Raw genomic sequence first — 13,318 nt, forward strand, 5'->3', positions numbered from 1 at the left:
AACGACATAGTATAGTAAGGCTTTTTTTCGTTAAAACGACATAGTATAGTAAGGCTTTTTTCGTAAAAAACGACATAGTATAGTAAGGCTTTATTTTCGTAAAAAACGACATAGTATAGTAAGGCTATATTTTCGTAAAAACGACATAGTATAGTAAGGGTTTTTTTTCCTCGTAAAAACGACATAGTATAGTAAGGCTTTTTTCGTAAAAAACGACATAGTATAGTAAGGCTTTTCTTCGTAAAAAACGACATAGTATAGTAAGGCTTTTTATCTTAAAAAAACGACATAGTATAGTAAGGCTTTTTTTTCGTAAAAAACGACATAGTATAGTAAGGCTTTATTTTCGTAAAAAACGACATAGTATAGTAAGGGGTTTTTTTTCTTCGTAAAAAACAACATAGTATAGTAAGGCTTTTCTATGTAAAAAACGACATAGTATAGTAAGGCTTTTCTATGTAAAAACGACATAGTATAGTAAGGCTTTTTTTTCGTAAAAAACGACATAGTATAGTAAGGCTTTTTTTTCGTAAAAAACGACATAGTATAGTAAGGCTTTTTTTCGTAAAAATTGACATAGTATAGTAAGGCTTTTTTTTCATAAAAAAACAACATAGTATAGTAAGGCTTTTTTTCTTAAAAAACGACATAGTATAGTAAGGCTTTTTTTTTCGTTAAAACGACATAGTATAGTAAGGCTTTTTTCGTAAAAAAACGACATAGTATAGTAAGGCTTTATTTTCGTAAAAAACGACATAGTATAGTAAGGCTTTATTTTCGTAAAAACGACATAGTATAGTAAGGGTTTTTTTTTCTTCGTAAAAAACGACATAGTATAGTAAGGCTTTTTTCGTAAAAAACGACATAGTATAGTAAGGCTTTTCTTCGTAAAAAACGACATAGTATAGTAAGGCTTTTTATCTTAAAAAACGACATAGTATAGTAAGGCTTTTTTTTCGTAAAAAACGACATAGTATAGTAAGGCTTTTTTTCGTAAAAAACGACATAGTATAGTGAGGCTTTTTTTCATAAAAAACGACATAGTATAGTAAGGTTTTTTTTCTTAAAAAACGACATAGTATAGTAAGGCTTTTTTTTCTCGTAAAAAACGACATAGTATAGTAAGGCTTTTTTTCGTAAAAATTGACATAGTCTAGTAAGGCTTTTCCCCCCGTAAAAAACGACATAGTATAGTAAGGCTTTTTTCTTTAAAAAACGACTTAGTATAGTAAGGCTTTTTTCTTTAAAAAATGACATAGTATAGTAAGGCTTTTTTCCGTAAAAAACGACATAGTATAGTAAGGCTTTTTTTTCTTAAAAAACGACATAGTATAGTAAGGCTTTTTTTTCGTTAAAACGACATAGTATAGTAAGGCTTTTTTCGTAAAAAACGACATAGTATAGTAAGGCTTTTCCCCCCGTAAAAAACGACATAGTATAGTAAGGCTTTTTTCTTTAAAAAATGACATAGTATAGTAAGGCTTTTTTCCGTAAAAAACGACATAGTATAGTAAGGCTTTTTTTCTTAAAAAACGACATAGTATAGTAAGGCTTTTTTTTTCGTGAAAACGACATAGTATAGTAAGGCTTTATTTTCGTAAAAAACGACATAGTATAGTAAGGGTTTTTTTCTTCGTAAAAAACGACATAGTATAGTAAGGCTTTTCTATGTAAAAAACGACATAGTATAGTAAGGCTTTTTTTTCATAAAAAAACGACATAGTATAGTAAGGCTTTTTTTTCTTAAAAAACGACATAGTATAGTAAGGCTTTTTTTTCGTTAAAACGACATAGTATAGTAAGGCTTTTTTCGTAAAAAACGACATAGTATAGTAAGGCTTTATTTTCATAAAAAACGACATAGTATAGTAAGGCTTTATTTTCGTAAAAACGACATAGTATAGTAAGGGTTTTTTTTTCCTCGTAAAAAACGACATAGTATAGTAAGGCTTTTTTCTTTAAAAAATGACATAGTATAGTAAGGCTTTTTTCCGTAAAAAACGACATAGTATAGTAAGGCTTTTTTTCTTAAAAAACGACATAGTATAGTAAGGGGTTTTTTTTCTTCGTAAAAAACGACATAGTATAGTAAGGCTTTTTTTCTTAAAAAACGACATAGTATAGTAAGGCTTTTTTTCGTAAAAATTGACATAGTATAGTAAGGCTTTCCCCCCCGTAAAAAACGACATAGTATAGTAAGGCTTTTTTCTTTAAAAAACGACTTAGTATAGTAAGGCTTTTTTCTTTAAAAAACGACATAGTATAGTAAGGCTTTTTTCCGTAAAAAACGACATAGTATAGTAAGGCTTTTTTCTCGTTAAAACGACATAGTATAGAAAGGCTTTATTTTCGTAAAAAACGACATAGTATAGTAAGGCTATATTTTCGTAAAAACGACATAGTATAGTAAGGTTTTTTTTTCCTCGTAAAAACGACATAGTATAGTAAGGCTTTTCTTCGTAAAAAACGACATAGTATAGTAAGGCTTTTTATCTTAAAAAAACGACATAGTATAGTAAGGCTTTTTTTTTTCGTAAAAAACGACATAGTATAGTAAGGCTTTTTTTCGTAAAAAACGACATAGTATAGTAAGGCTTTTTTTTTCGTAAAAAACGACATAGTATAGTAAGGCTTTTTTTTCGTAAAAAACGACATAGTATAGTAAGGCTTTTCCCCCCGTAAAAAACGACATAGTATAGTAAGGCTTTTTTTTTCGTAAAAAACGACATAGTATAGTAAGGCTTTTTTTCTTAAAAAACGACATAGTATAGTAAGGGGTTTTTTTTCTTCGTAAAAAACGACATAGTATAGTAAGGCTTTTTTTCTTAAAAAACGACATAGTATAGTAAGGCTTTTTTTCGTAAAAATTGACATAGTATAGTAAGGCTTTCCCCCCCGTAAAAAACGACATAGTATAGTAAGGCTTTTTTCTTTAAAAAACGACTTAGTATAGTAAGGCTTTTTTCTTTAAAAAATGACATAGTATAGTAAGGCTTTTTTCCGTAAAAAACGACATAGTATAGTAAGGCTTTTTTCTCGTTAAAACGACATAGTATAGAAAGGCTTTATTTTCGTAAAAAACGACATAGTATAGTAAGGCTATATTTTCGTAAAAACGACATAGTATAGTAAGGTTTTTTTTTCCTCGTAAAAACGACATAGTATAGTAAGGCTTTTCTTCGTAAAAAACGACATAGTATAGTAAGGCTTTTTATCTTAAAAAAACGACATAGTATAGTAAGGCTTTTTTTTTTCGTAAAAAACGACATAGTATAGTAAGGCTTTTTTTCGTAAAAAACGACATAGTATAGTAAGGCTTTTTTTTTCGTAAAAAACGACATAGTATAGTAAGGCTTTTTTTTCGTAAAAAACGACATAGTATAGTAAGGCTTTTCCCCCTGTAAAAAACGACATAGTATAGTAAGGCTTTTTTTTTCGTAAAAAACGACATAGTATAGTAAGGCTTTTTTTCTTAAAAAACGACATAGTATAGTAAGGGGTTTTTTTTCTTCGTAAAAAACGACATAGTATAGTAAGGCTTTTTTTCTTAAAAAACGACATAGTATAGTAAGGCTTTTTTTCGTAAAAATTGACATAGTATAGTAAGGCTTTCCCCCCCGTAAAAAACGACATAGTATAGTAAGGCTTTTTTCTTTAAAAAACGACTTAGTATAGTAAGGCTTTTTTCTTTAAAAAATGACATAGTATAGTAAGGCTTTTTTCCGTAAAAAAACGACATAGTATAGTAAGGCTTTTTTCTCGTTAAAACGACATAGTATAGTAAGGCTTTTTTCGTAAAAAATGACATAGTATAGTAAGGCTTTTTTTTCGTTAAAACGACATAGTATAGTAAGGCTTTATTTTCGTAAAAAACGACATAGTATAGTAAGGCTATATTTTCGTAAAAACGACATAGTATAGTAAGGTTTTTTTTTCCTCGTAAAAACGACATAGTATAGTAAGGCTTTTCTTCGTAAAAAACGACATAGTATAGTAAGGCTTTTTATCTTAAAAAAACGACATAGTATAGTAAGGCTTTTTTTCGTAAAAAACGACATAGTATAGTAAGGCTTTTTTTTCGTAAAAAACGACATAGTATAGTAAGGCTTTTTTTTCGTAAAAAACGACATAGTATAGTAAGGCTTTTCCCCCCGTAAAAAACGACATAGTATAGTAAGGCTTTTTTTTTCGTAAAAAACGACATAGTATAGTAAGGCTTTTTTCTTTTTAAAAAACGACATAGTATAGTAAGACTTTTTTCTTTAAAAAACGACATAGTATAGTAAGGCTTTTTTTTTCTTAAAAAACGACATAGTATAGTAAGGCTTTTTTCTTTAAAAAACGACATAGTATAGTAAGGCTTTTTTTTGTAAAAAACGACCTAGTATAGTAACGCTCTTTTCTTAAAAAAAAAACCGACATAGTATATATAGTAAGGCATGTTTTGTGATTGTACTTCTCGGATTCCTCTTACAGGTTGGAACGAAAACCCACACCCATGGCGGTCTTTTCTGGAATAGTTTGGGGACCACTGCTCTACACCATATAGTAAGGCTTTTTCTTCTTAAAAAAACGACATAGTATAGGAAAGCTTTATTCTTAAAAAAAAAGACCATGTATAGTAAGGCATGTTTTGTGATTGCACTTCTAGGATTCCAGATTGGTGGAAAGGTTTCCCCTTACAGGTTGATTAGAAAACCCACACCCACAGCGGCCCTTTCTGGGATAGTTTGGGGACCACTGCTCTACACCATGAGGTAGCCTAGGAGGTTTAGAAGCATGAGGTCAGTTAAAACTTAACTAGTGACACACTCAAAATATTAGCGTAAGTGTTCATTCATGCATTTTTCATCCTTGAAAGGTGTCAGAGGTTGCTGGAGCCTAAACCAGCTGTCGTCAGGCGAAAGGCGGTCAACCATGTACACGCACAGCCATACTGCCATCAGCGAGATTTGAAACCACACCTGCCTGCACCCAAAGTCTGGTGAGTGAACCTTCATGCCATGAGGTGGCCTAAGAGGACTAGAAGCATAATGTCATTTAAGACTTAAACTAATATTTTGAGTGAGTCACTAGTTAAATGTTCATTCATTCATCTTCCATACAGCCCACCCTCAAACAGGTTGCTGGAGCCTAACCCAGCTGTTGCAGGGCACACAGAGAAACAGACAACCATCTGCACTCAGTCATACTTCCACCAGTGGGATTCAAACTGCATCTCTCTGCACAGAAGTCAGGTGAGTGAACCACTACGCCACGAGCGGCCCAAGAGGCATAGAAGCACAATGTGTTGAAACTTCACTAGTACTTCACTCAAAATATTAGAATCAAGTACTAATCATACTGCCACCAGCAGGATTAGAACCACACCTGTCTGCACTGAAGTCAGGTGAGTGTACATCTACGCCTAGAAGCATTATGTCACTTAAGTGAGTGATCCACAAGTTAATTTTAAGTGACATTTAGCTTCTTGGCCCAACTTGTGGCATAGAGGTTCACTCACCTGACTGGTGCAGGTAGGTGTGGTTCGAATCCTGCTGGTGGCAGTATGACTAACACTTTATACAAATACTTTGAGCGAGTTACTAGTTAGTTTTAACTGACATTATGCTTCTAGGCAAACTCACTAAGTATTTGTATAAAGTGTTAATCATACTTCCACCGGCAGAATTTGAACCACACCTGTCTGCACCGAGGTCAGGTGAGTGAACCTCTACGCCACAGGGCGGCCCAAGAGGCTTAGAAGCATAATGTCACTTGAGTGAGAGATTAGAAGCTAATTGTCACTCAATATTAACTTGTGACTCACTCATGTCACTTAAGTGACATTATGCTTCTAGGCCTCTTGGGCCGCTCTGTGGCGTAGAGGTTCACTCACCTGACTTTGGTGCAGGCAGGTGTGGTTCGAATCCTGCCGGTGGAAGTATGATTAACACTTTATACAAATACTTAGAGTGAGTTTGCCTAGAAGTATAATGTCAGTTAAAACTAACTAGTAACTCACTCAAAGTATTTGTATAAAGTGTTAATCATACTTCCACCGGCAGGATTCGAACCACACCTGTCTGCACTGAACTCAGGTGAGCGAACCTCTACGCTACAAAGCAGCCCAAGAGGCTTAGAAGCTAATTGTCACTTAAGTGAGTCACAAGTTAATATTGAGTGACAATTAGCTTCTAAGCCTCTTGGGCTGCTTTGTAGCGTAGAGGTTCGCTCACCTGAGTTACTAGTTAGTTTTAACTGACATTATACTTCTAGGCAAACTCACTCTAAGTATTTGTATAAAGTGTTAATCATACTTCCACCGGCAGGATTCGAACCACACCTGCCTGCACCAAAGTCAGGTGAGTGAACCTCTACGCCACAGAGCGGCCCAAGAGGCCTAGAAGCATAATGTCACTTAAGTGACATGAGTGTGTCACAAGTTAATATTGAGTGACAATTAGCTTCTAAGCCTCTTGGGCCAATTTGTGGCGTAGAGGTTTGCTCATCTGACTTCGGTGCAGACAGGTGTGGTTCAAATCCTGCCAGTGGAAGTATGATTAACACATACTTAGAGTGAGTTTGCCTAGAAGCATAATGTCAGTTAAACCTAACTAGTAACTCACTCAAAGTATTTGTATAAAGTGTCAGTCATACTGCCACCAGCAGGATGCAAGCCACACCTGGCTGCACCAAAGTCAGGTGAGTGAACCTCTATGCCACAAAGTGGCCCAAGAGGCCCAGAAGCAAAATGTCACTTAATTGACCTTGTGCTTCTAGGCCTCTTGGGCCACTTTATGGCATAGAGGTTTACTCACCTGACTTCAGTGTGGACCGGTGTGGTTTGAATCTTGCTGGTGGAAGTATGGCTAACACTTTATACAAATACTTTGAGTGAGTTATTAGTTAAGTTTCAACGCATTATGCTTCTAGGCCTCTTGGGCTGCCTTGTGGCATAGAGGTTTGCTCACCTGACTTTGGTCGAATATCAACCCGTTGCTATGCACAACTTACTCGTCGGCTTCCAGTCGTAGTCGGGCCAGCCACGGATGTCCTTGTTCTTGTCATTCTCTTCCTGCAGCCATTTAATGAGAGGTTCGAAGTACTCCATGAGTGGTTTGGCGCTCATTTTCGGCTGACCCGTGAGCATGGTCATGGCTTCGGGCCACGGTTTGCTGAAGCCCAACTTCATCACGTCTCTGTAGAAAGAACAACATTTATGACCATTTGTCCTCTGTCAGTGAAAATAAAGTACTTAGCTTGATCAATCAAGTGCCCAAACCTTCTCACGTGTCAGTAGTTCATTGTTCTCGAAAAATATGCTGCTTTCAATTTCTACCTTTTTATCTGACTCATGAAAACATAAGCAAATTTTGACTTTGAATATCATATTTTTGTAAACAGTTACAGTTAAACCTTTACAGGTCACTCATTCATGAGCATTTGTGTAGTATTAATTATATAATTACTTTTTCTTAATTCCTAGAAAAGGGTTTGATCATGGTTCAATTGACTTTTTTTGTACTTTGCGTTTACATGTATGTCACGGAGAAGTTTTTAAGGCACTTGACTAATGATACGGTCTGTCACGTGGCAATTTTCTTGAGGAACCACCATCACGTTTGTCGCGTGCACTCACCCCAACAACTTGCCAGCTTCCTTGGAATGGTGAATGTCACATGTGTGCAGGGGCCCCACGTGTTTGGCAGCATTACACAGGGCCTGGTGGAACTGAAACTGGATAATGAAGCTTACAAAGTACCTGCGGGGGTGGAAAAAAATAATCGCCCGGTCATAAAGTCACTCAATAAATCAACTCGTGACGATGATTGGATTCATCAACTCATGTGGAAAAACGTGGTGTTGTGCCACTTACCTTATCTTATCCAGGTGTGTGTTTGCCAGTCATGGCTTTATCAGTGATTAATTTTCAGATGTGGTGAAACAATAACATAAAAAAGCACCCACCTCACGTAAGGGACACTGGCAGGGATGTGGAACTTTGCACCCGGGTCAAAGTCATCTTCTGTGCGGGGAACGGGTGGGACAAGGCCCTGGTACTTCAGTCTGACGTAGAAAGGAACCATTAGAGTATGCATCCCGATTCAAGATGGAAGTCCCCGTTTGCCCAATGGCTTTACCTGAGGTTCCACCACTCTTTATTGTAGTCAGACGATGGGATGCGTCCGTCAAACACCTTCCACCTCCATTGATCCATCAGGTAGCCAAAAGGGAGGAAGGCAATCTTATCCAGCGCCATGTTCATCAGGAAATTGATGTCACTCTCTGAAACATAAAAAAAAGATGGGATGTTTTAATGCCCATTTTGGGTAAAATTCTAAGCCTAAAGATACATTGATCTCGATCGGTATGTAATTCATATTTCAGCCGTTGAGTTAAAAAAATCAATAAATCAATCTTCAAATGTCTGAAATGTTTCAGCAACCAAATGTCAAAACTGTGTGCGGTCGTTTGGTCGGCGGTCTTTTGGTCGCCCGGACCCAAAAAACGGGCGACCAAAAGACCGGTGACAAAACAAGGTAAAACAACACGGTCTATGCATCAATAAAAGCCAACAATGGCCCCGAGCAGTTTCACTGAGCGGACGTGTGACTGTAGAAGAGTTGGTATGTACATGCATTGTCCCTTTAAGAAGCTACGTCAGTCAGGCTCTTAAAAAGTTCTCCAACAAAATACAATAAAAGTACGGGAAATTTGGAGCTTTTCTTTAGCCTAATAATTAATAGGGCATTAAGTATGACTAAATAATAATTCGCAGTTTGTATTTAGGGAATTTGAGCAACGATTTAAATGGTAATTATCAATAACCTTCCGGGCGACCAAACGACCGAGTACCCGTCAAAACAACCCTGTTTTAATTTCTTAATGCTTTGAGTGAAATGTACCTGATTTGGTTAAATGTGCACAGAACTGAAGACTTTGTCGTAGCGGCCAAATATCCTATGCTTTGCCCCAAGAATGACATAACGTGGCCCCAAAATACTGCAGGTCGTTTGATAGACTAGTTGTGGTGGCAACGACGTGTGTGTTGGTAACTGACCGTGATTATTCTCCACTTTGTCCAGGAGGCCAATGCTATGCAGATGTTTGGGCGTGGACACGGACAAGGCCAGCACGTCGCCGATGGCCTCGTGGAAACCGGGGTTGGCGCCGTCGCGGAAGGACACGGGCTGCTCCTTGTACTGCAGGAAGTACTGCACGTGGCCCATCTCGTGGTGGACGGTGATCAGGTCGTCCATGGTCACCACGGTGCACTGCTTGATCCTGCGTGGAGTTAGGGGCGGAGCTATTTAGTCACACAAGAAGCCCTTTTTCGAATGCCGCGGAGGAAAAAAAACGTGCTGGACCTGAAGTCTTTTCTGTTGTAAAAGTCCCACGCCGAGGCGTGGCAGACCACTTCTCGACCGTCGGTGGGCTTCTCCAGCATGGATTTGTCCCAGAACTCTTTTGGCATAGGCAGAAGCCCCAGAGAGCTGAAAAACTTGTCGGATTCCTGAAACATTTTTTTGGCGTCCCAGCCCTTTTGGCGCGGGTTCAAAGAAAAAATGACTTATTATTGAAGACGTGAATGGGTTCCACGCATTTGCCGTATATATTGACTTACCTTTGCCACCATGGCCGGCGTGGCGTCCACTTGCGTGGCGTGCGGATAAGGCATGACGAGGTCCATGACGCCGGACCACGTCTGCGCCCACATGTTACCTAGGCGACAGAAACGCGGATGATTTTCCTGTAATTGTTGACTCCTGCTCCGCTCTGCTGTGTTTATTAAAGGCGCTGGATTCTTGGCGGCCGAGTTTAATGCCTGACTGTGTGAAAGTGTCAGACGCAATCTCACGCTTGACGCTTCCCAAAGAAAATCTAATACTTCCTGCCTGTGAAGGCATCTGCGGCCAGCTGCAAAATATTAGCGGGCTACGCTACCAGACAAAAGGAAGTTTTTTGGCTGGAGCGCCGGCGTGAATTCCGCAGTCGAGTACTTGCTGGCTTGTGGTCTTGTATAGGTTTGAGAAAAATCCAGATTGAAATCAAAGATCGCTTATTTTTTTCCCCCAGCACAAAAAAGTAAGGCTAGCTAGCTCGCTTTTGGTCGGAAACAAGGGAAGCTGGCATTGACTCACCGAGCAAGTGAGCGGGAATGGGCCCTCTCGGGTTGATGCGCTTAGGACCGTACTTTTTATACAGAGCCCTGCGGACGTAGGCGTGCACGTTCAAGTAGAGCGGTTCCAGTTCTTTCCAGAGAGCCTCCAGGTCTTCCTCAAAGGTCGGCGTTTCATACAGTGCACGCCAGGAAGCCCCATTGTCGCTGTAACCTGGAGATAAAGGAGAGACATGAGGCGGGATCTGCTAGGATTAGACAAGTCTACATGTGAGGGTTTTTGTGTGAGCAGTAGACGACATCAGCAAGTTTGTTCAATAAATGGCTGTAAATTGAAACCTTCACAAATCACCCAATGTACTGCATTTTTCACATTAGAAATTGCACTATTTGAACATTATATTAAAGTGATCAAGAGTTTGGGAACAAATTGTTGTGTTTTATTTTTATTTTTTAAGGTTACAGTTATCTGTGTTGCCAAAAAAATTCTAGTTGTCTAGTTTTTTTTACAATTAACATGGCGCCTCAGTATTGTTATGTGCTTGATTTGTCATATATTTTTTTGGTGTCATACCATTGAGTACTGCAGCCTCATTGGACAGTTCAACGTATCTCTTGAAATCGGAGCGAAGTATTTTGCCTGCTGCATCTCGCCAACCTTTCCAGGCAAATAACAGCTCCTCATAATCTCTGGACTCTGCCATAATCTTCTGAAGGTCTGAAACATACACAAACAATGCCGTTATTATGTTAAAAAAAAACATGGGATTTTTCTTGCCGTTCTTACCGGGATCCAGCGGGTGACACTGGCCGTTTTCCCTGCAGACCTTCGCCACGCTATATTTGGTCTCCATGTCGGATACGATCTTGTTGTACTAAAAGAGTAGCGGTCAACATTTAGGAAATTACGGCTTTAGTCATCCAAATAAATTTAGCACACCTCTTCAAGCCGATCTGCCGGCAGAGCCGCTTTATCGATTTCGCTGAGCCTGAGAACGATGCGTCTGGTAGCGGCGTCCTGGAAGTCCGTGGTATCGAACTTTCGTGCTTGCTTGCCGTATTCCAAAGTGTGATCTGACAATTCCAGGCTCTTCTGAAGCTGATGTGCAAAAAAATGGATTTCAATCAGGTGATGGGTGAATGGTAGAAGAGCGAAAAAAAATTTGAGTCTTTTTTGAAGATTGTAATAATCAAAGAACAGATCAGATGAGTTCACAGGGACAAAGCGTTCATTTAAAAAAAAAAAAAGACAAACGGGGTCTCACCATCAGCTGCTTATTGGCTTCGTTGATGTCAGTGTTGTACGCCCACGAGGCCTCGGTAAAAGCGTTGAAGACCACTTCAGCTGTGCTGTTGTACTTCTCCAGAAGTTTCTTGGCGTCGAGCTCATTTGTATTTTTATCTACACGGACGATGGCGACATTAGCCACGAAGCCACTTGGAGGAAACCTACCATTATCCATTTGCGTGTGTCTAACCGATATCCTCCGGATATCCCTCGGGAATGGGCGGCACCCAGTTAAAGTCGGGCCATCCCAGGACTTGATCGGCATTTTGTTTTTCCAGCCACTTGATAATAGGCTCAAAGTATCTCATGAGCGCGCCCGCGTCCAACTTGTCCGTCCCGATGGCCTCTTGGAGCACAACGGGCCAAGACTTGGAGGATCCTGCCTGAAGAATTTTTCTAGAAAGACAATCACAATTGGTCCCACATCAAATATTTCCTTAAAACGTCACCTCCCGGAATAGAAAACTCACTTCAAAATGGCGCCCGCTTCTGTGGAGCGGTAGATGTCGCAAGTGTGCAAAGGTCCGGTGTGATTGGCCGCCTCGCACAGTTTTTCGTGGAGTTGGAACTGCAAGATGAAGCTGAAAAAATACCTGCGAGAAGCAAGAAATGATATCAAACGACAGCGTTTGGGTATAAATGGACATCAATTCTTGGGATTCTTTTAATTCTAGCAGAGCAGGCATTTCTAAAAGACCAGTTTCTGAGTGAAAGACTCGCCTCCGCCACTTTACTGCCTGACTCAAAACAAAATAACCCCTCAAGGAAGGGATAAAATGCTCCCTATATGCCTTGTTGTGTTCTTTGGTGCAAAACTAAGTGCAGCTTGTTTTCATGGAGCCAGTTTCCTGCAATTGTATAGCTTTATGTTTATAAAAAAAAAAAAAAAAAAAAACAATCCCATTACCGGCAATTCTGTATTGGAATCACAGTATGCAATAACACCTCAATTCCCATTTTGAATCCATTGTTAGGGCTGTTCCCATTTGCTATAACAAAATATAGCAAATATATGGCTCTTTTTTTTGCCCTGGGCAGACAACACACTAAAATTTAGTGTTACTTGGTGTCCTATTTTATTCATTTTGTTTATAATAAGGTGTTCATTTCGAGATTAATTCTCAAATTGCATGAACACTGATGGATGGGTTAATCGGTTGGAGAAAAAAAAACGTTACCTGATGTACGGCACGTTCGCAGGAATGTGGTATTTTGCGGCGGCGTCAAAGTGATCCTCGCTGCGCTTGCTAGGTGGGCAGATGCCTTGATATTTTGTCCTTGAGAGAAGAAATAAGAAACAGATGGATTGCACCAACTTATACAAGCAAGATGAGAAGCGAGTCATCGTATAAGAATGGCTTTTTAGGAAGTGAACAGACTTCTAGAAATGAGGAGCCGATTCTAAACACAAGCCTACCTCAGGTACCACCATTCCGAGTTGTAACGCTCTGGGGGCGTGTTACCCCCAAATACACCCCAACGCCATTGGTCGATGAGATAGCCAAAGGGAAGGAAGGCTATTTTCTCCAGTGCCATTTTTAACAGGTAGTTGATGTCAGATTCTGAAAGGAAGACAAAGCGCAAGTTCAGTCGAACGTTTTCTATCGGGATCTTTGCGCTGGCTTTTCTCTCTACCGGTGTCAGACGCTCCAGATTCCAGGAGTCCGATGGTATGGAGGTGTTTAGGCGTGGAAACGGACAGAGAGAGGACGTCGCCGATGGCTTCGTGAAAGCCGGGATTGGCCCCGCGGCGGAAGCCCACCGGTTGGTCTTTGTACTGGAGGTAATATTGAATGTGGCCCATCTCGTGGTGGACGGTGAAGAGCTGCTCCATTGTCACCGTGGTGCACTGCTTGATCCTAAAATGGAGGAAAACGAACGTCAAAAGCCATATTTGCCGTGAAATTGATTGAGATGACCAATACGAT

General features: G+C 39.4%; 1 protein-coding gene across 5 annotated transcripts in view; it reads right to left on the reverse strand.

The window, feature by feature from the left end:
• Window positions 1–13,318, reverse strand: part of ace (angiotensin I converting enzyme (peptidyl-dipeptidase A) 1) — a 35,922-nt gene that overhangs the window by 5,438 nt on the left and 17,166 nt on the right. For 4 of the 5 annotated variants that reach the window (XM_077626754.1, XM_077626756.1, XM_077626755.1 and 1 more), the window contains 17 exons: window positions 13,026–13,249; window positions 12,808–12,952; window positions 12,569–12,667; window positions 11,861–11,983; window positions 11,581–11,786; window positions 11,368–11,504; window positions 11,043–11,201; window positions 10,890–10,977; window positions 10,677–10,820; window positions 10,125–10,316; window positions 9,608–9,705; window positions 9,351–9,523; window positions 9,044–9,267; window positions 8,124–8,268; window positions 7,951–8,049; window positions 7,622–7,744; window positions 6,997–7,181 (listed from right to left, as the gene is read on the reverse strand). In XM_077626754.1, coding sequence (XP_077482880.1) covers window positions 6,997–7,181; window positions 7,622–7,744; window positions 7,951–8,049; window positions 8,124–8,268; window positions 9,044–9,267; window positions 9,351–9,523; window positions 9,608–9,705; window positions 10,125–10,316; window positions 10,677–10,820; window positions 10,890–10,977; window positions 11,043–11,201; window positions 11,368–11,504; window positions 11,581–11,786; window positions 11,861–11,983; window positions 12,569–12,667; window positions 12,808–12,952; window positions 13,026–13,249 — 2,564 coding nt within the window. Of the gene's footprint in view, window positions 1–4,568; window positions 4,763–6,996; window positions 7,182–7,621; window positions 7,745–7,950; window positions 8,050–8,123; window positions 8,269–9,043; window positions 9,268–9,350; window positions 9,524–9,607; window positions 9,706–10,124; window positions 10,317–10,676; window positions 10,821–10,889; window positions 10,978–11,042; window positions 11,202–11,367; window positions 11,505–11,580; window positions 11,787–11,860; window positions 11,984–12,568; window positions 12,668–12,807; window positions 12,953–13,025; window positions 13,250–13,318 lie in introns of those variants that run through there. The other variant, XM_077626758.1, reaches the window with a different exon arrangement.

The sequence above is a fragment of the Stigmatopora argus genome, chromosome 18, assembly GCF_051989625.1.
Source record: "Stigmatopora argus isolate UIUO_Sarg chromosome 18, RoL_Sarg_1.0, whole genome shotgun sequence".
In the NCBI taxonomy this organism is placed as follows: Eukaryota; Metazoa; Chordata; class Actinopteri; order Syngnathiformes; family Syngnathidae; genus Stigmatopora; species Stigmatopora argus.